Below are 17,902 nucleotides of genomic sequence, written 5' to 3' on the forward strand. Positions count from 1 at the left end.
GTCTTTCCTGCCGAGATTCTAGAATTCTCCAAAGGCCATTGAACTCCTGACCTCAGGTGATCACCTCCCAAAGTGCTGGGATTACAGGTGTGAGCCACAGCGCCCGGCTCACCCAGAAGGATTTTGAGCAAAGAGGTAGAGCTGGGATTTGAACCCAGGACTCCATCTCCAGTCTGGGCTCTTCATTTTGCCTGTTGAGCTGGAAACAAATGGCCTGTAACGACCAGCATGGTGGGGCCCACATGGCCAGCATAGACCGTCACCTGAGAGCCAGCTGTGGATGGCATGCATGCAAATTGTTGCAGAGAAGTTGCTTGAGGCACCAGTGGGAGTGGGCATCACACATGGGTCTTGGACCTGGTGCTCTGAGAGGTCTTTCCTGCCGAGATTCTAGAATTCTCCAAAGGCCATGGGCTTCCATCCACATCCAGGTTCTAAATAGGTGTAGGATGTGATATCAGAGTCATCCAGTGCCAGTGGGGGTCGGCCCTCATTTGGCAGATGAGAAACTGAGGCACCAAGAAGGGCAGTGCAGGCCAGTGGTGTGAAGCCAGGATGCTGGGGCTGTGCCCTTCCCAGGCTCCTGCAGCTCAGGCCTCCCAGAGCCAGAAGGCACCAGCTCAGGCCACAATGGCTTTGCCTTCCTCCCTGACCTCACCTCTTCCCCTCACTGTGCTCCAGGCTTTTTTCTCCATCTGTCTGTTAAGGTGGGTTCTGCCTCGGAGCCTTGCACTTGCTGCTCCCCCTGCCTGAGAGTTTCCCTGGGCTGCCTCCCACCCTGTGCAGTCTGATGCTACTGCAGGAGCCTTCCAAAGTGACCTTGCTCATGTCCCAAACTATCCTTTGTCCCGTTGTATTTTTTTCGTAAATTTTTTCTCCATTATCTGTATACAGATCCACTTTCTTCCATTCCCTAACTACAATATAATCTCACTCTATGGCAGCAGATATTTTGCTGTCTTGTTCATTCCCGTATTTTCAGGACTACAGCAGTGCCTGGGAAATAGCAAAAATGACTGTAGCTAACATGTTCAGAGAGCTCTGGGGCTCTAGGTGCCTTCCAGTGATGAGCTCAGAGTCCTCCTGAGAGGCTGAGGAGGGTCTTATGACTGTCCCCCTCTTGCTGATGCAGCTGAGACCCAGATTTAGGCACCCTTGGGAAGCCTGGCCTGGGGGTGGACACTGGCCCAGCAGTAGCTGGTACAGGCAGTGATAGCAACCTGGACACACCGCTGGATTTGGCTGGGCAGGTGTCTGTTCCAGAGAGCCCCGCACAACAGGGGTATGGGAAGAGGGGGCAGGGATGGGGCTGATGTCTGGCCACCACCCTGCATGTGGCAACTTGTGGCCCCTGCCGGGCCTTGGCTAGCCCAGCCTTGGCTGACCAGGTCAGAGGTGGAGCTGGGCTTTATCCAGTGACCAGGGACCCAGGGGATAGGAAGGGGCCTCATAGGCAGGAGTGGTCAGCTCTCAGCATTTTCTCCTGCTTTGTGTCAAGGACAAGGCTGTAGCTTGTGGAGAGCAGAGAACGACCTTCATCTTTTCTTTTTTTTTTTTGAGACGGAGTTTCACTCATGTTACCCAGGCTGGAGTACAATGGCGCGATCTCGGCTCACCGCAACCTCCGCCTCCTGGGTTCAGGCAATTCTCCTGCCTCAGCCTCCTGAGTCGCTGGGATTACAGGCACGCGCCACCATGCCCAGCTAATTTTTTGTATTTTTAGTAGAGACGGGGTTTCACCGTGTTGACCAGGATGGTCTCGATCTCTTGACCTCGTGATCCACCCGCCTCAGCCTCCCAAAGTGTTGGGATTACAGGCTTGAGCCACCGCGCCCGGCCGACCTTCATCTTTTCTACAACTATTCCTGTGAGCCAAGTAGATAAACAACCCTTGCAGTGAGCTGAGATTGTGCCACTGCACTACAGCCCGGCGACAGACAGAGCAAGACATCATCTCAAGCAAACAAAACAAACCCTGCCCTCATGCAGCTTTGCTTCTGATAAAGGAGACAGAGGGACCCTAAAAAGAAGAAAGATGTGACACAGCAGGTGGGTTGGGCGTGGGCATCTGGGCATGCTCCTTAAGACGGGTACTCAGAGAGCCGCAGGGGTCAGCCCGCAGGGGACTGGGCTGGGATTGGCAAGGAGAGGCAGCCAGAATGTGGGAGGGGACCCCCCACAGCAAGACAAAGGAGGGCCCATTTCCTGAGATGGGGAAAACCAGAGGAGGAGCATGATTTTTATTTCAAAGAGGCCAGGTAGAAATAAGTCCCTGGCCAGGTGTTGTGACTCACGCCTGTTAATGTCAGCAGTTTGGGAGGCTGAGGCGGGTGAATCACGAGGTCAGGAGTTCAAGACTAGCCTGGCCAATATGGTGAAACCCTTCTCTACTGAAAATACAAAAATTAGCTGGGCATGGTGGCGCACGCCTGCAGTCCCAGCTGCTCGGGAGGTTGGGGCAGGAGAATAGCTTGAACCTGGGAGGTGGAGGCTGCAGTGAGCTGAGAGTATACCACTGCACTCCAGCCTAGGTGACAGAGCAAGACTGTCTCAAAAAGAAAAAAAAAAAAAATCAAAAGTCCCTGCAGTGACACCACCCAAGTGCCGAACACCCTTGCCCAGGTGCCCTGTGAGGGGGGGTGGGGGCTCTCAGCCTAGTTGGGGGACAGAAGGTAGACGCTTAGACCAAGTAGAAAGTGGCAGCTTCAGGAGAAAGAGCAGGGCCTCCCAGCTGGGCTTTGAAGGGTGGGGAGAGTTGTGGACCTAGAGAATGGGAAGAGCACCCCATGAAAGTCAGCCAGGCAGGGAAAGAACACTGCACACACTGAGTGCCACAGTCCCACTGCCTGTGCGGGAAGGCTGGGCCCAGGCTAAGCTCTGAGCCTGCAGCTGGGCCCCAGCAGAGTCCCACGGTGCAGTCCGGGCCCACTCCTGCCTGGCGCCCTTGGCCAACTCCTCCAGTAGCAAAGGCGGCCAGAGTGAGGGGGCTGAGCAGCCTATCCCACTGTATAGAGCACACAGGAAGCCACAGCTGGGGCCCTCCCCTGGGTCATGGTGTGGGTTCCTCAAACCCTGCTTCCCCAAACCACCTGTGATGCAAATGTTTCCAGTTGCTTTCCCACCCCTCCACGATGTCTAGACTGGGTAAGGCCTCCTGCTCTGTCCTGTTAGCCCTGGGTTGAAGTGTCAACTCATTTTATCTTCTTGGAGACAGGGTCTTGCTCTGTCACCCAGGCTGAGGTGCAATAACGCCATCTTGGCTCACTGCAGCCTCTGCCTCCCAGGCTCCAGTGATCTTCCCACCCCAGCCCTCTTCCCACAAGCAAATGGGACCAGAAGTGCACACCACCACGTCTGGCTAATTTGTGTTTTTTTGAGATGGAGTTTCTCTCTTGTCACCCAGGCTGAAGTGCAGTGGCGTGATCTTGGCTTGCGGCAACCTCCACCTCCTCGGTTCAAGCGGTTCTCCTGCCTCATCCTCCCAAGTAGCTGGCATTACAGGCATATGCCACCACGCCCAGCTAATTTTGTATTTTTAGTAGAGATGGGGTTTCTCCATGTTGGTCAAGTGATCTGCCCACCTCGGCCTCCCAAAGTGCTGGGATTACAAGGCATGAGCCACCATGCCCGGCCTCAATTTTTGTATTTTTTTGTAGAGACAGGGTTTCACCATGTTGGCCAGGCTGGTCTCGAGCTCCCGACCTCAGGTGATCCACCTGCCTCAGCCTCCCACAGTGCTGGGATAACAAGTGTGAGCCGGCCAGGCACAGTGGCTCACGCCTGTAATCCCAGCACTTTGGGAGGCCAAGGTGGGTGAATTACCTGAGGCCAGGAGTTCAAGACCAGCCTGGCCATCATGGTAAAACCCCATCTTTAAAAAAAAAAAAAAAAAAAAAAAAAAAGTGTGAGCCACTACGCCTGGCCTCAGTGCCCTCTTATTTGGGCCCTGTTGGTCACCAGGTCCTGGCCATCACGGTCAGCACCTCCCCAGCCCCCCATGCAGACACACCCTCTCTCCTCCAGTGCTGCCCCAGCTCCCTGCGGCCTTCCAGCCACCTGCACCAGAACTGCTCAGAGTGATAGTTAAAAGACAGACTCCTCTGTCCTGTCCTTGACCCCTGGACCAGAGTCCCAGGGGTGAACACAAATGACTGTCACCCAGAGGGAGCATGGACACCCAATAGTGCTACTTGACATAAATGTAAGATTTGTTGGGAAGCTCACAAGTGGCAAAGCAGAGTACCCCAGCTCCCATCCTCCTCCTGGGGCAGTGCCTGTCACTCTGCACTCAACCTAGGGAGGAAGCAGGAAGAACATCTGGGCGATTATGTAACAGGGGGCGTGTTCTCGTTAGAAAGGTGCCCTGGGCCAATGGTCAGCCTATTCTTCCAGGCACTAGAGGCTAAGTTGGCTTCTTGTTAAGCTGCTTAAAAGATGATGGGCATGAGTCTCCAAGGATGTCCGAGTTTCTCTGCTCAGCGGGGTCCTGACAGCCCAGCAGGCAGGAAGAGGCCCAGTCTCTTAAGGTCTGGGTCACAGCACACTTCCCCGCTCCTCTTGCTGATGGAGGCCACCTGGAGACAGGACCCAACTCCAGCTCTGCCCTAGAAAGATGTGTGGCCCCTCATGTCCTTATTTACGATGGAACACTAGTTAAAGACCAGGAACAGACCACCCAGGGCAGTGGGGGAGCAAACGCTCTTACAAATAACAGGCCCCGAGGCAGTGACATCAGGGAACCCAGGGAGCCAAAGCGTCAGTTCCAACAGACCTGGCCTCAGGGGACCCAGCTGTGCCCTCTACCAGCAGCAACAGGGAACCACTACACCAAAGGAGCCCTTAGGCTAGGGAGAGAGGTGAGAGCTCAGGAGACAAAGGGAGCAGCCTGAAGGCTTCCCAGGTCCCTTCCCCTGATGCCCCCTGGCAGCTCCACTGAGGAAAGGACTCCTGGGCTGGGCTCTGACTTCTCACCTCTCCTTCTCTGGTCCCACCTCTGGTGTTCACTCACAGTCATTCAGCTTGCCTGTCTTCCACCTCCTGTTCTGTCTTCTGCCTCTTGTTCACACCCCATGCCTGCTGGAAGGGTCCCGCCTGCCTCCATCCTTCAGCTGAGGCACACACCTGAGTGTGAAACCTTTTCTTCAGGTTACCTCCTGAAGACCCCTTTACTGTCCCCTCCCCACCATGGCAGGCATTTGGCCCCACCTGGTGAAACATTCTGCTCAAGGCAAACTCCATACTCCCCAGGTGTGGGCTGAAGCAGCACCACTTCCACTGCCGGGCCTGGCCACCTACACCAGAATTGCTTCCAGCAGCCATTTTCGCCTTACGAGTCACCTTCTCAGCTGTGGTGGCCGCCCCCAGAGGAGGGAGGCTCGCCTGGTGTAGGGCAGCAGAGGTGGGTGAACAGCCTTCTGACGCATGCCTGCTGGGACTGGACCGGAGGACTTGTGACCCGGAGCTCAGAAACACGCTGGGAGATGGGGGAAGACAGGGTGGCGCTTTGGTGCCACGGGAGATGGAAGACGTCCTGTGAGGTGGGTCAGCAACACACATAGCTCTTGTGTTCACATTTATTACAACTTGGAAGCAACACACAAGCCTTCCTACTCCTGGAGGTGTCATCCCCAAGGACCCAGGAAATAGCCTTGTTTCACGGCAAAGAGCCCAGAGTCCCCACTTGGGCAAAAGCAAACAAAACAGTTACGTTCCTTTCCGGCAAGTGCAGATGCTCTTCCCACGCCTGCAGAAGCCAGCTCCGGTCTGTGTGTCAATCCGCCCCAGGACTTCCGGCCCGCCGGCTCCATTCCAGCCTCCACGCGGCTCCAGCTCCGCGGCTTCCTCGAGCCAGGCTGGTCCTGCGTCGCCATCTGCTGGCCACGCGTGCGCAGCGCGGCCAGGTCCTGGGGCCAGCAGAGGAGTCGGAGGCTGAGGGGCCTGAGCGCCCTTCCACCGTGCCCCCCAGGGAGCCTAGCTGCCGAAGTATTCCTGCTGGAACTTCTGGAAGTCTTCCTCAGTGAACACGGTACCCTCGGCCTTCTTCTTCTTGGTCTTGGCCACAGGCCGGTCGCAGGCCTTGCGGCCTCGGTTCTGTCGCAAAATCTGAGGGTGCGGGAGCGAGAGCCCATCATTTCAAGAGCGGAGGAGGCCCGCGCAGGTCACGGGGGAGGGCGACGCAGCGCAGGGCTGGCCCAGCCTGCCACCCTACGCTCAGGGTTGAGACCGCCATGCCCTAGGGGAATAGCCTCGGCTCTCATCTCCTAGGTTCCTCCCCATCGCCCGTCCCCTCAACAGACCTGCTGGCTCACAGACTCAGCCACGGCGCTTCTCCCACTGGTCAGAAACTTCAGGTTTACTTTGAGGTGGTCTCGACACTCTCGCTTCCGGTACTCGTCTGTGGGTGGCACGCAAGGGGCACCATTTCAGATTCACTCCCCCTGGAAGCATTCTTGGTCCCTGGCCCATGGCCCTGCCAAAGACCTCATCGTCCCCTTCCCAGATTATTACAGCGGCTGGGCTCTTCTCCATCAAATGCACGCTCCACACAGGTCCTGCTGACAGCCCCAGGCTCTCGGCCCCCCATGTAACCTTCCCAACAACTATGTCCTGAATACTGCTCATGCCAAGGAAGCTGCTCCGGAGCTTACGCTTCAGTGAGAAGAGAGACGAAGGACAAAGGACACAGCTTATTAGAGGCGCATACATTTTATGGAGAAAAAACAGGAAACATAAAAGGGGAATTCCAGGGGTGAAGGGTACAATTTTATTTTATTTATTTATTTATTTTTGGGATGGAATTTTGCTCTTGTTGCCCAGGCTTACTGCAACCTCCGCCTCCCAGGTTCAAGTGATTCTCCTGCCTCAGCCTCCCCAGTAGCTGGGATTACTAGCATGTGCCACCACGCCCGGCTAATTTTGTATTTTGTAGAAGAGATGGGTCAGATTGGTCAGATTGGTCCATGTTGGTCAGATTGGTCTCGAACTCCCAACCTCAGGTGATCTGCCCGCCCTGGCCTCCCAAAGTGCTGGGATTACAGGTGAGAGTCACCGTGCCTGGTCAGTGCAATATTAAATAGGAGGGAGTGAGAAGGTCTCGCTGAAATGACACTGTAGCAGCCTTGGAGAGAGCTGTAGATATTCTGGGGAAGAGCATTTGTCTAGGTGGAGGGAGCACCCAGTGCAAAGGCCGTGAAGCAGAAATGTGTCAAATGTGTTTGAAAAATAGAAAACAGGGCCGGGTGCGGTGGCTCACGCCTGTAATCCCAGCATTTTGGGAGGCTGAGGTGGGTGGATCAAAAGGTCAGATAGAGACCATCCTGGCTACATGGTGAAACCCCATACTCTACTAAAAATACAAAAAAATTAGCTGGGTGCAGTGGTGTGTGCCTGTAATTCCAGCTACTCAGGAGGCTGAGGCTGGAGAATCGCTTGAACCTAGGAGGTGGAGGTTGCAGTGAGCTGAGCAAGACTCGATCTCAAAAAAAAAAAAAAAAAAAGGAAAAGTAGAAAAAAGCCGGGAGGGGCCGGATGCGGTGGCTCACACCTGTAATCCCAGCACTTTGGGAGGCCGATGTGGGCAGATCACCTGAGGTCCTTGGTCAACATGGTGAAATTCTGTCTCTACTAAAAATCCAAAATTTAGCTGGGTGTGGGCGGGCACCTGTAATCCTAGCTACTTAGGAGGCTGAGGCAGGAGCATCGCTTGAACTCAGGAGGCAGAGGGTGCAGTGAGCCCAGACTGCACCAGTTCACTCCAGCCTGGGTGACAAAGCAAGACTCTATCAAACAACAACAACAAACGCTGGAGTGGGAGGAGTGGGTAGTAGGAAGTGACCAAGTGGGATGGGGGATAAGTCACACAGGCCGTGTCAGGTACCCTAAGACCACTACCTCTTATTGACTACAATGGGAGCCACTCAGAGGAGAAACAAGGAATGACTTCTGATTTTACAGGATCACTTCAGTTGCTGCTGGGAACAAGATTACTGGGGGAGAGGGCATGACGAAGGCAGGAGACGGCTAGGCTTCTGCAATAACCCAGGTAAGAGGCAATGCAGCTTGGAGCAAGCTGGCAGGCGCAGAGGTGTTCTTCCCATTGCCTGTGAGGCTTGCCATTCCTCTCACTCATCACTTATGTGTCGAAACCTATGCTGGACACCAGGGCTGTGGACAAGCCCAAGGGGGTGTGTGTGCCTTTTAGGAGCTCCCATCCAATAGGGGAGGCAGTGTGCACCAAGAACAGGTCAATGAGACAAGGGCTGGGACAGATGGGAATGACTTCTGGCACCCCACACTCCTGCTTCACCGCAAGTGTCACTGGGGCTAAAACCTGTCTTGCTTTCCTGACTCCAAACTTTTGTTCCAGTTGTTATTTCCTCCTTGGAATTCATAATTCTTTTAACAAATACCTTAACATCTCTTATGAATCAGGCTCTGGAGACTGAGATATAGTAGGAGCTCGCCAAGTCCTGACACATGTCAAAATATCACCATCCTGTCCACACTAGTCCCTTTGAAAGTCTTTTTTTTTTTTTTTTTTTTTTTTTGAGATGGAGACTTGCTCTGTTGCCAAACTGGAGTGCAGTGGAACAATCTCGGCTCACTGCAACTGCCACCTGCTGGGTTCAAATGATTCTCCAGCCTCAGCATTCTGAGTAGCTGGGACTACAGGCGTGCAACACCGCACCCAGCTAATTGTTTTGTATTTTTAGTAGAGATGAGGTTTCACCATGTTGGCCAGGATGGTCTCAATCTTTTTTTTTTTTTTTTTCTTTTTTGAGACGGAGTTTCGCTCTTGTTACCCAGGCTGGAGTGCAATGGCGCGATCTCGGCTCACCGCAACCTCCGCCTCCTGGGTTCAGGCAATTCTCCTGCCTCAGCCTCCTGAGTCGCTGGGATTACAGGCACGCGCCACCATGCCCAGCTAATTTTTTGTAGTTTTAGTAGAGACGGGGTTTCACCGTGTTGACCAGGATGGTCTCGATCTTTTGACCTCGTGATCCACCCGCCTCGGCCTCCCAAAGTGCTGGGATTACAGGCCTGAGGCACCGCGCCCAGCGGTCTCAATCTCTTGACCTCGTGAACGGCCCACCTCAGCCTCCTGAAGTGTTGGGATTACAGGTGTGAGCCACTGTGCCCGGCTCAGAAAGTCTTTGTCTTGTTAAGTGACACTACATCCCCCAAGAAACTAGGCTCCACCTTCACAGCCCATTCACCACTAAAGCCCCTGTAAAGCCTGAAACTCTCTGCTGCCCCCTCCTTAACGTATATTCCACCTGCACAAGTCTCTTGTTATCTCTGCTGCTATTGGCAGTGCCCAGGCCACAGCATGTGCCATTTGAATGGAGTGGATAACAGCAGCACTCTGGAGACACAATGCCTGGTTTCTACCACCTCGGCAGGTGCCTTTTTCTGAATCTGTAAAACGGGGGTGATATTAGTTTCGACCTCATAGGGCTGCTCTAAGGATCAAACGAGCTGACATTGTACAGCACTTAGAATCAGCACCTGGCACAGAGTGTTAGTGAAAGTGCTTGTCAAATGCTCCATCTTTGACCTTCATTCACTATGTCACCTTTACCGGCCTTCGTTTTTTTCAAATTATCAAAGGCAACAACCTCTTTCTGACTCAGGACCTCTGCACATGCTACTCTTCCTAGAATATTCTCCTATTTTTCACCTAGCACACTCTTATACTTCCTTCAGCTCTCGGCTTAAATGTCACTCAGAGAAGGCTGACTTGGTCTAAGTCCCCATCAGAGTACTGTAGCCTTTTTACAGAGGCTTCGATACACTTAACAATGATACGCCGGGTTTGATATTCTTTGATGCTTCTCTCCCCAATAGGGGCGTAGTCCACGAGGGCCAGAACGGTGGGGTGTTCCGTCACCTTCGTATGTCTAGGACCCCACTCCACGCCTGGCACACAGGTCTACCAAATGCTAGGCGAACGCTTCAAGCATGTCTCAAGCGTCACCTCCTCTGGGGCACAGGTCCCCGCACTGGAGGCAGCACTTTCAGTCTTTTCCCGAACTTACCCAGCGCCGACTTGGGCACCTTTCCCTTGGCCGAGTTCCGCAGTTTCTGGGCCTGGGTTGCCTTCGCCTTCTGGGGCCGTTTCCTCGGAGTCCCCTTCTGCTTGGCCTGCCCTGGAGGGTCCCGGAGGGCTGTAGGAGAAGAGAGAGGAAGGGACTCAGGTTGGAGGGCGCGCAGCGTTCCCATGCCACCGGGGCTAAGTTCGCTTGGAATGTTCTCGACCCAGGGCTCCCACCCACAGCCACTGCCACCCTCCTGCCCGCGCCGGACGTCCCCTGGCCAGCCCTCCTCACCCTCGGACGCTTCCAGGAGCTCTAGACCCCGACGCAGCAAGGCTGCGGACATGGCTGCGCTTGGCTCCGCCCACGAGCCTCACACTACTTCCGACTTGGCCGTCCTTGTCGTCTCGGCGGAAAGCCGAGCAGAAACAGAAGGTTCCGGAGGGTTGGGCGGAAGCGACCATCTTTCTTAGGACGCATGCGTTAAGGGTTTACACTTGAGCGGAAAAAGGGTCGGAAGCTGGAGGCGGGTCCAAGGCGCAGAAGGACACGTTTATTATTCAATCCCAATCCACCTGGCTCCTGGCGTTCAGGCCCCTCCTTTTCCGGAAGCCATCCACAACCGGCTCCGCCGGGTTGGCCAATCCTCTAGGGTTCTCGCGGCTCCGTGGCGGGCGAGGCTGGGGACGGGGCGGGGTTTGGTGTTTTCAATTTCTACGAAAGAGGAAACGGGGGAGGCTGGATTATTTTTCGTATACTTCAGTCAGCACAAGGTATCGCACAGGTCCAGTGCGGCATGAGAATCCAGCTGTCTTCCCTTACGCCAGATATTAAGACATATGTTTGTTTTAAAAAATACAATTATTTTTTATAAAATATGTTATGTTACCAAGCAATGGGTTTATTTTTTAAGTGAATTAATGAATATGTAAAATTTTTCTGTTTTAATTTCTAGTATGGCAAATATCAATAACTGCCTACATACAAGTTTTTTGGGATCCTGAATTTTTTAAAATTTATTTTAATTAATTATTTTTGAGACGGAGTATCGCTGTGTCGCCCAGTCCAGTGTAGTGGCGCGATCTCCGCCCACTGCAATCTCCCAGATTCAAGCGATTCTTTTGCCGTAGCCTTCCGAGTAACTGAGATTACAGGCGCCCACCACCGCGCCCGGCTAATTTTCTTTTTAAAAAATTTTTAGTAGAGACGGGGTTTTGCCATGTTGGCGAGGTTGATCTTGAACTCCTGACCTCAAGCGATCTGCCCACCTGGGCCTCCCGAAGTGCTGAGATTAAGCTTTTTAGACCAAAACATTTGAGCACCTCTGGCCCTAGAAGTGACACTGCCCACCGGGGAGGAGACTTGGCTTGTTCTCTCACTGCCCCATTTGTAGCTGGCAGCCCAGTACCTGGCATGCAGAAGACACGCAATAAGTGAATGGTGAATCAGAAGGGACCACTGGGTTCACTCAGCCGGGCTCTCAGGGCTTTCTGTGTACCTGACACAGCAGAGTGTGGGACATGGAGTTGGTCCTCTGGGATAGACCGAACCCTAATGTATGAGCTCCATTGGCTAGATATTAATCACAACAACCAACACAACCTCAAGGGTCAAGGCCCTGTTCTTAGTGTTTTGCGTTTGTTAACTCGTTTATACCCCCTTCCCTTCCGGGTGGGAACTGTCTTCTAAAAAAAATTTTTTTTTTTTTTTGAGATGGAATTTCCCTCTTGTCACCCAGGCTGGAGTACAATGTTCCGATCTTAGTTCACTGCAACCTCCGCCTCCCCGGTTCAAGCTATTCTCCTGCCTCAGCCTCCCGAGTAGCTGGGATTACAGGCACGCCCCACCACGCCCAGCTAATTTTTGTATTTTTAGTAGAGACGGGGGTTTCACCATGTTGGCCAGGCTGGTCTCAAACTCCTGACCTCCTGATCCGCCTGCTTTGGCTTCCCAAAGTGCTGGAATTACAGGCATTAGCCACTGCGCCTGGCCTGCCTTCTAAATTTTACAGATGAGGAAACAGAAGCACAGATAGGCCAAGGTCACACGGATGGAGTCAGCGGTGGGAATCAAGACTGGCAGCTTGGCTGCAGGATTTGTGGGGGTGCTCCTGCCCCAGCCATCAGGGAGGGCAGTGCTGTGGTGCTGGGTGGGGCCTGTCAAGCCACGGGTCAGGTAGGCCCCTGGAGAGTGAGGAGGAGCTGACCATGTATGGGAAGTGTGGACTGTTCCAGATGGAGACTGCTGTAGCAAGGACCGATATATCCACTGTGACACACCAGTGGCCCCTCAGGATGCCAGACTGTGCTGCAGGGTGGCAAAGGCCTCAGACTCTATGATTTTGTCCTAAAGGCAGTGGGGAGCCTGGAGCCCAGCGACTGTTCAGACATTTGCTTCTTTCCTGCTTCTGACAAAGATTATTTTATTTATTTATTTATTTATTATTATTTTTATTTTTATTTTTATTTTTGAGACGGAGTTTCGCTCTTGTTACTCAGGCTGGAGTGCAATGGCGCGATCTCGGCTCACCGCAACCTCCGCCTCCTGGGCTCAGGCAATTCTCCTGCCTCAGCCTCCCGAGTAGCTGGGACTACAGGCACGTGCCACCATGCCCAGCTAATTTTTGTATTTAGTAGAGACGGGGTTTCACCATGTTGACCAGGATGGTCTCGATCTCTTGACCTCGTGATCCACCCGCCTCGGCCTCCCAAAGCGCTGGGATTACAGGCTTGAGCCACCGCGCCCGGCCCTATTATTTTTTGAGACAGAGTTTCGCTCTTGTTGCCCAGGCTGGAGTTCAGTGGTGTGATCTCGGCTCACTGCAACCTCTGCCTCCCGGGTTCAAGAGATTCTCCTGCCTCAGCCTCCCGAGTAGCTGGGATTACAGGTGTCCGTCACCACGCCCAGCTAATTATTTGTATTTTCAGTAGAGATGGGGTTTCGCCATGTTGGGCAGGCTGGTCTCGAACTCCTGACCTCAGGTGATCCGCCCGCCTCGGCCTCCCAAAGTGCTGGGGTTATGGGCGTGACCCACCGCGCCTGGCTGCTGTCTTACTTATTATGTGTATTTCGTATTGTCTATTTCCCCACCCATACCCCACTGTAAGCTCCTCAAGGCAAAGATCTTTGTTTTGTTCATTGTTATATCCCTGGTTCCTGCAACAGTGCTTGGTATATGGTAAGAGTTCCAGAAACGCATGAAATGAATGCATGACAGTTGAGTTTGGGGCGCCAGTGAGCCGCTCGGTTGAGAGGCCCAAGAGATGGTGGGATGTGCAGCGAGTCAGCTTCGTAGGAGGGCAAACGACCAAGCTGTTCTTCTCCTCATCTCGGCTGGTCAGCGTACGGTCCCCCGGCTGGAGGGGTTCTTTGTATGCCCACGTGCCGGGTGAACCCCTGCAGTGTCCGCAGCCCAGCCGGGCACTGGCGAGTCCGCAGGCGAGGCGCTGCCCGAGCCTCCCGCGGAGGAATCGGCGCATCCGCGGGGCCGGGCGCACTTCTGCCACTAGATGGCGCCGCAGGACAGCTTTCTCGCGCGGCGCGAGTCTGCGGCCTGGGCTGCGGCTACTCAGGCTGGGTGGGGTGGGGGTGGGGGCGTGGGCTGGGGTGTAGGGTGGGAGCGTGGATCTGGACGTTCTTCGGTTTCGTCTGGCTTCTTGCAGCCAGGACCTTGTGGCCCGGCTTCCTGCTGTCCTGCTAACCCTCTCACTCGCCGCCTGGCCTGGAGGCGTGGCTGGGGAAGCTGAGGCAGAGCCACCAGGCTGGGCTGCCCAGGGCGGGAGAGGAGGTCCCTCCCTGAAAAGTGTGCAAATGACAGCTGGGCAGTCACTTCAGGGAGCTGTGTGATCCCGGCAATCCCCTAACAAAGAGTGCCTCAGTGTCCTCATTGGTTGGATGGGGCTTGGCAGGAGAGCAGCCCCTTCTAGGAGAGGTGTGAGAACTGGAGGATCAATACCGCGCAGTGCAGTGGGGCTTGGGTGGGTCCGCGTGCCCAGGGCCTGCGTGCAGAGGGTGCTACAGCACTGCCATGCTACGTGCTCTCTCTGAGCAAGACGGGATGAGCAGGGGCAGCCACTGTTGGGCCCAAGCAGGTCACTCCACAGCCCACATTTGGTCACCTGTGGCCTGCCAGTCTTGACTTGGCCCTGGTGAGTCAGGCTCTTGGGGAGGGTGGGGGGCAGCTGCTTCCTGTTCCCCTGTGGGAGGGTGGGTCATGAGGTCTCCCAGGCTAGTTCCCCATCTGGCATGACCCTGGGTAAGTAGCTTCACTTCTCTGAGCCTCAGTTTCCACGCTGGGTCCCTGCCTGCCCGTGATCCTCCCACTGGGGCCTTTGGCCACACAGAAGAACCATCACCCTAAGGGGCCCTTTGGCCCCCATTCCCTGTCTATGTCTCCTCCCAGGTTCCCTGGAACAGCTTAACCTCCTTGGGCCTGGGAGGCTGAGAGGCAGGCGGGCTTTCTGCAGCCCTTCAGAAGCATTCAAGCCAGGTCAGCGCTCAGCCTAGGTGTCTGGGTCCTAAGCAAGAGTACGTGTGTGAGCGTGTTTCCTTGGCTTCCGGACCAGTGGCTCCCTGGAGAGGGGACCGTAGGGTTTCTGGGAGGTGGGCAGTGCTGGGGAGGGAGTTCTGGTCGTTTGGGGCTGGCACAGATGCCCTGGTTTCTTCAAGGCCTCAGCTCACACAGCTGTGTGCCCACAGGCAAGCATCCCTCTCCCCCAGTCTGTTTCCTCCTCTGAGGTTTGGGGGCTTTTGGGAGTATTGTCCCACCTTCGATACAGAGCAGATTGGGGAGGCATCTGGAGCTCCTGGCTCCTGTGGTCTGGAGGGAGTGCCTGCTCCGGAGCGGGACTGTGCCAGTGTACATCCGTGCGTTTGCACTCACTAGCTGTGTGACCTTGGGCAAGTCCTACAACTTCTCTGTACCTCAGTTTCTTCATTTGTGAGTTGACTATAATCATAATCCCTGCCTCACAGGGCTGCTGTGATGATTGAGTGTCAAGCACTGGGAATTCCACTGGGCACAGAATACACACTAGAGTGCGTAAATCAGTGATTGCTCTGTGGACAGCAGTGTGCCCATGAGACCCGGGCCCCTGTCTCTGGGTGTGACCTTCACACGTGGCTGCTGGATCTCCACGCTGTTGTGTTCACACACGGGTAGGTTGGAGGCCACAGGGAGGAACGACCGACAGCCTGGAGTCGCCTGTTCCCGTTCAGACGCCGCCTTAACCGCTTAGCAGCTGTGTGACCTGGGAGCCTGCCTCACCTCTCTGAGCTTCGAGGGGGCACTTGGGGTCTGTTGGAGGCGCAGTGAGAGGTGGCATGGAATGTGCTCAGCACCAGGCCTGACATTTAATCATCTGCGCAGTCAACAAATATCTGCTGATTTTTGAGACGAAGTCTCCCTCTGTTGCCTAGGCTGGAGTGCATTGGCACGATCTTGGCTCACTGCAGCCTCCGCCTCCTGGGTTCAAGCAATTCTCTCCCTTAGCCACCCAAGTAGCTGGGATTACAGGCATCCACCACCACATTCAGCTAATTTTTGTACTTTTTAGTAGAGATGGGGTTTCACCATGTTGGCCAGGCTGGTCTTGAACTCCTGACCTTGTAATCCACCCGCCTTGGCCTCCCAAAGTGCTGGGATTGCAGGCATGAGTTACTGTGACCCGCCGAATATGTGGCGTCTTTTTGCCTCTGCTGGTAGGGAGCTCAGATTGAAAATTATTATTCGATTCTCATAAGTGTAATTTATTCCATGACTGTATTGTATCCCCATATTATTCAGCTGTAAGAAACATTCGTGCCAACTTTCTAGTACATCTAGCTCACGCCTATTCCCTAAGTGGTTTCTGATCTTTTTTCAATTAAAAAATCCTCTTTAGAAATAGCTGAGACTATAAATTATAAATTAGCGATTTTTTTTTTTTAAGACAGGGTTTCACCATGTTGGTCAGGCTGGTCTTGAACTCCTGACCTCAGGTGATCCGCCTGCCTTGGCCTCCAAAGTGCTTGGATTACAGGCGTGAGCCACCACACCCGGCCTAAATTAGCGATTTTGACAGAGAGAGCATACAGCTGTCCTGTACAGACCTTTTAGCCCCTAGGCTTCCATGATTGGAAGACCCCTAGGCCTTATACCAAGTGCCAGGACGGGAAGGATGTAGGGGGTGAGATGGGGAATGATAGCTGGAAACTGTGTCAGATGGTTGATTTTGCATTCTTTTTTTTTTTTTTTTTGAGACGGAGTTTCACTCTTGTTACCTAGGCTGGAGTGCAATGGCGCGATCTCGGCTCACCGCAACCTCTGCCTCCTGGGTTCAGGCAATTCTCCTGCCTCAACCTCCTGAGTAGCTGGGATTACAGGCACGCGCCACCATGCCCAGCAAATGTTTTGTATTTTTAGTAGAGACGGGGTTTCACCATGCTGACCAGGATTGTCTCGATCTCTTGACCTCGTGATCCACCCGCCTCGGCCTCCCAAAGTGCTGGGATTACAGGCGTGAGCCACCACGCCCGGCCAATTTTGCATTCTTTTTTTTGGAGACGTGGTCTTGTTCTGTTGCCCAGGCTGGAGTACAGGAATGCGATCTCGACTCACTGCAACTTCCGCTTTCTGAGCTTAAGCAATCCTCCTGCCTCAGCCTCTGGAGCAGTTGGGACTGCAGGTGTGCACCACCACATCTGGCTAATTTCTTCTGTATTTTTTGTAGAGATGGGGTTTCACCGGGTCATCCAGGCTGGTGTTGAACTCCTGGCCTCAAGTGATCCGCTGCCTTGGACTCCTAAAGTGCTGGGATTACAGGCATGAGCCACTGCAGCCAGCCCAATTTTGCATTCTTTTTTTTTTTGAAACGAAGTCTTGTACTGTTACCCAGCTGGAGTGCAGTGGCACGATCTCAGCTCACTGCAACCTCTGCTTCCCTCCCGAGTTCAAACAATTTTCTTGCCTCAGCCTCCTGAGTAGCTGGGCTTATGGGCGCCCGCCACCACGCCCCACTGATTTTGTATTTTTAGTAGAGACGGGGTTTCTCTAAGTTGACCAGGCTGGTGTCAAACTCCTGGCCTTGTGATTGCCCACCTTGGCTCCCCAAAGTGTTGGGATTACAGGTGTGAGCCACCATGCTTGGTCCAATTTTACATTCTTAATTCTGAGATGGTGAGAATGCACCCCATCAAGAACGAGCCCACAGTATCTGGCAGGTTCTGTGCTTGGTGACGTCAGATCCCTGGAATTTCCCAGAGGGGAGGCCAAAGCCTGCTCTGAGGACTCAGGCCCATGGCGGCTTCATCCCAGGAGGGAGTCCTGGGGTGGCCACCCCTTGCTGGGGACCTGACGTGGTGGACGCTGTTAGGAAATGTCCCCAGAGGGTCCTGAGCAGCTCGACTTAGCTCCTCTCCTGAGAAACGGGTATGGGAGGCCTGGAGAAGCCACAGGTGACTTGGTGGAGCCATGTGAGGCCGTGTGGCTTCCGTGCAAGCTCAGGCCTCTCTCTGGGCCCCGAGACCCACATCTCCACAGCTTCCTGGATGCGTCCTGTGTGTCCCACCAACCCTCGGCCTCCACTTGTCCTGAATGGAACTTATTGTCCTCTGCTAAACCTGCTCCTCTTATCCTCTGTCTCACCCAAGCCAGAAATTGGGGTGCCATTTCTCCCTTCTCCCCCACCCCACATGTGGGGAGTCACCCAGGCCTATGGATCCAATCTGCAGACTCCACACCCTCCCTCTGTTGCAGCCTCAATCTCCCAGGATCAAGCTGTCGCCTCTGCCTCCCAGGTAGCTGGATTACAGGCATGCACCACCGCATCCAGCTAATGCTTATATTTTTAGTAGAGATGGGGTTTCATCACATTGGGCAGGTCGGTCTT

General features: G+C 54.2%; 1 protein-coding gene and 1 long non-coding RNA gene across 2 annotated transcripts; both read right to left on the bottom strand.

The window, feature by feature from the left end:
* Positions 1 to 867: 867 nt before the first annotated feature.
* On the bottom strand, positions 868 to 2,419 carry LOC116542288. Its single transcript, XR_004265147.1, has 2 exons — positions 1,843 to 2,419; positions 868 to 1,533 (listed from the first exon to the last, which is right to left on the bottom strand). It is a non-coding gene; the product is annotated as an uncharacterized LOC116542288 (long non-coding RNA).
* A 3,140-nt stretch (positions 2,420 to 5,559) lies between these two features.
* On the bottom strand, positions 5,560 to 10,490 carry RPS19BP1 (ribosomal protein S19 binding protein 1). The gene is made up of 4 exons (XM_032267129.1): positions 10,329 to 10,490; positions 10,038 to 10,166; positions 6,297 to 6,394; positions 5,560 to 6,102 (listed from the first exon to the last, which is right to left on the bottom strand). Exons 1-4 carry the CDS (start codon positions 10,378 to 10,380, stop codon positions 5,971 to 5,973), a joined length of 411 nt encoding a protein of 136 aa, XP_032123020.1. The 5' UTR covers positions 10,381 to 10,490; the 3' UTR covers positions 5,560 to 5,970.
* Between the last annotated feature and the right edge of the window lie 7,412 nt (positions 10,491 to 17,902).

The sequence above is a fragment of the Sapajus apella genome, unplaced genomic scaffold, assembly GCF_009761245.1.
Source record: "Sapajus apella isolate SASKATOON/1434 unplaced genomic scaffold, GSC_monkey_1.0 scaffold166, whole genome shotgun sequence".
In the NCBI taxonomy this organism is placed as follows: domain Eukaryota; kingdom Metazoa; phylum Chordata; class Mammalia; order Primates; family Cebidae; genus Sapajus; species Sapajus apella.

Bases quoted from the DNA above. Each gene is read 5' to 3' on its own strand.
- RPS19BP1 (XM_032267129.1), bottom strand. From the start codon at position 10,380: ATGTCCGCAGCCTTGCTGCGTCGGGGTCTAGAGCTCCTGGAAGCGTCC. The intron at 10,167-10,328 runs GTGAGGAGGGCT...CTTCTCCTACAG, and splicing joins GCTCCTGGAAGCGTCCGAGG to CCCTCCGGGACCCTCCAGGG. The intron at 6,395-10,037 runs GTAAGTTCGGGA...TGCCACCCACAG, and splicing joins GGTGCCCAAGTCGGCGCTGG to ACGAGTACCGGAAGCGAGAG.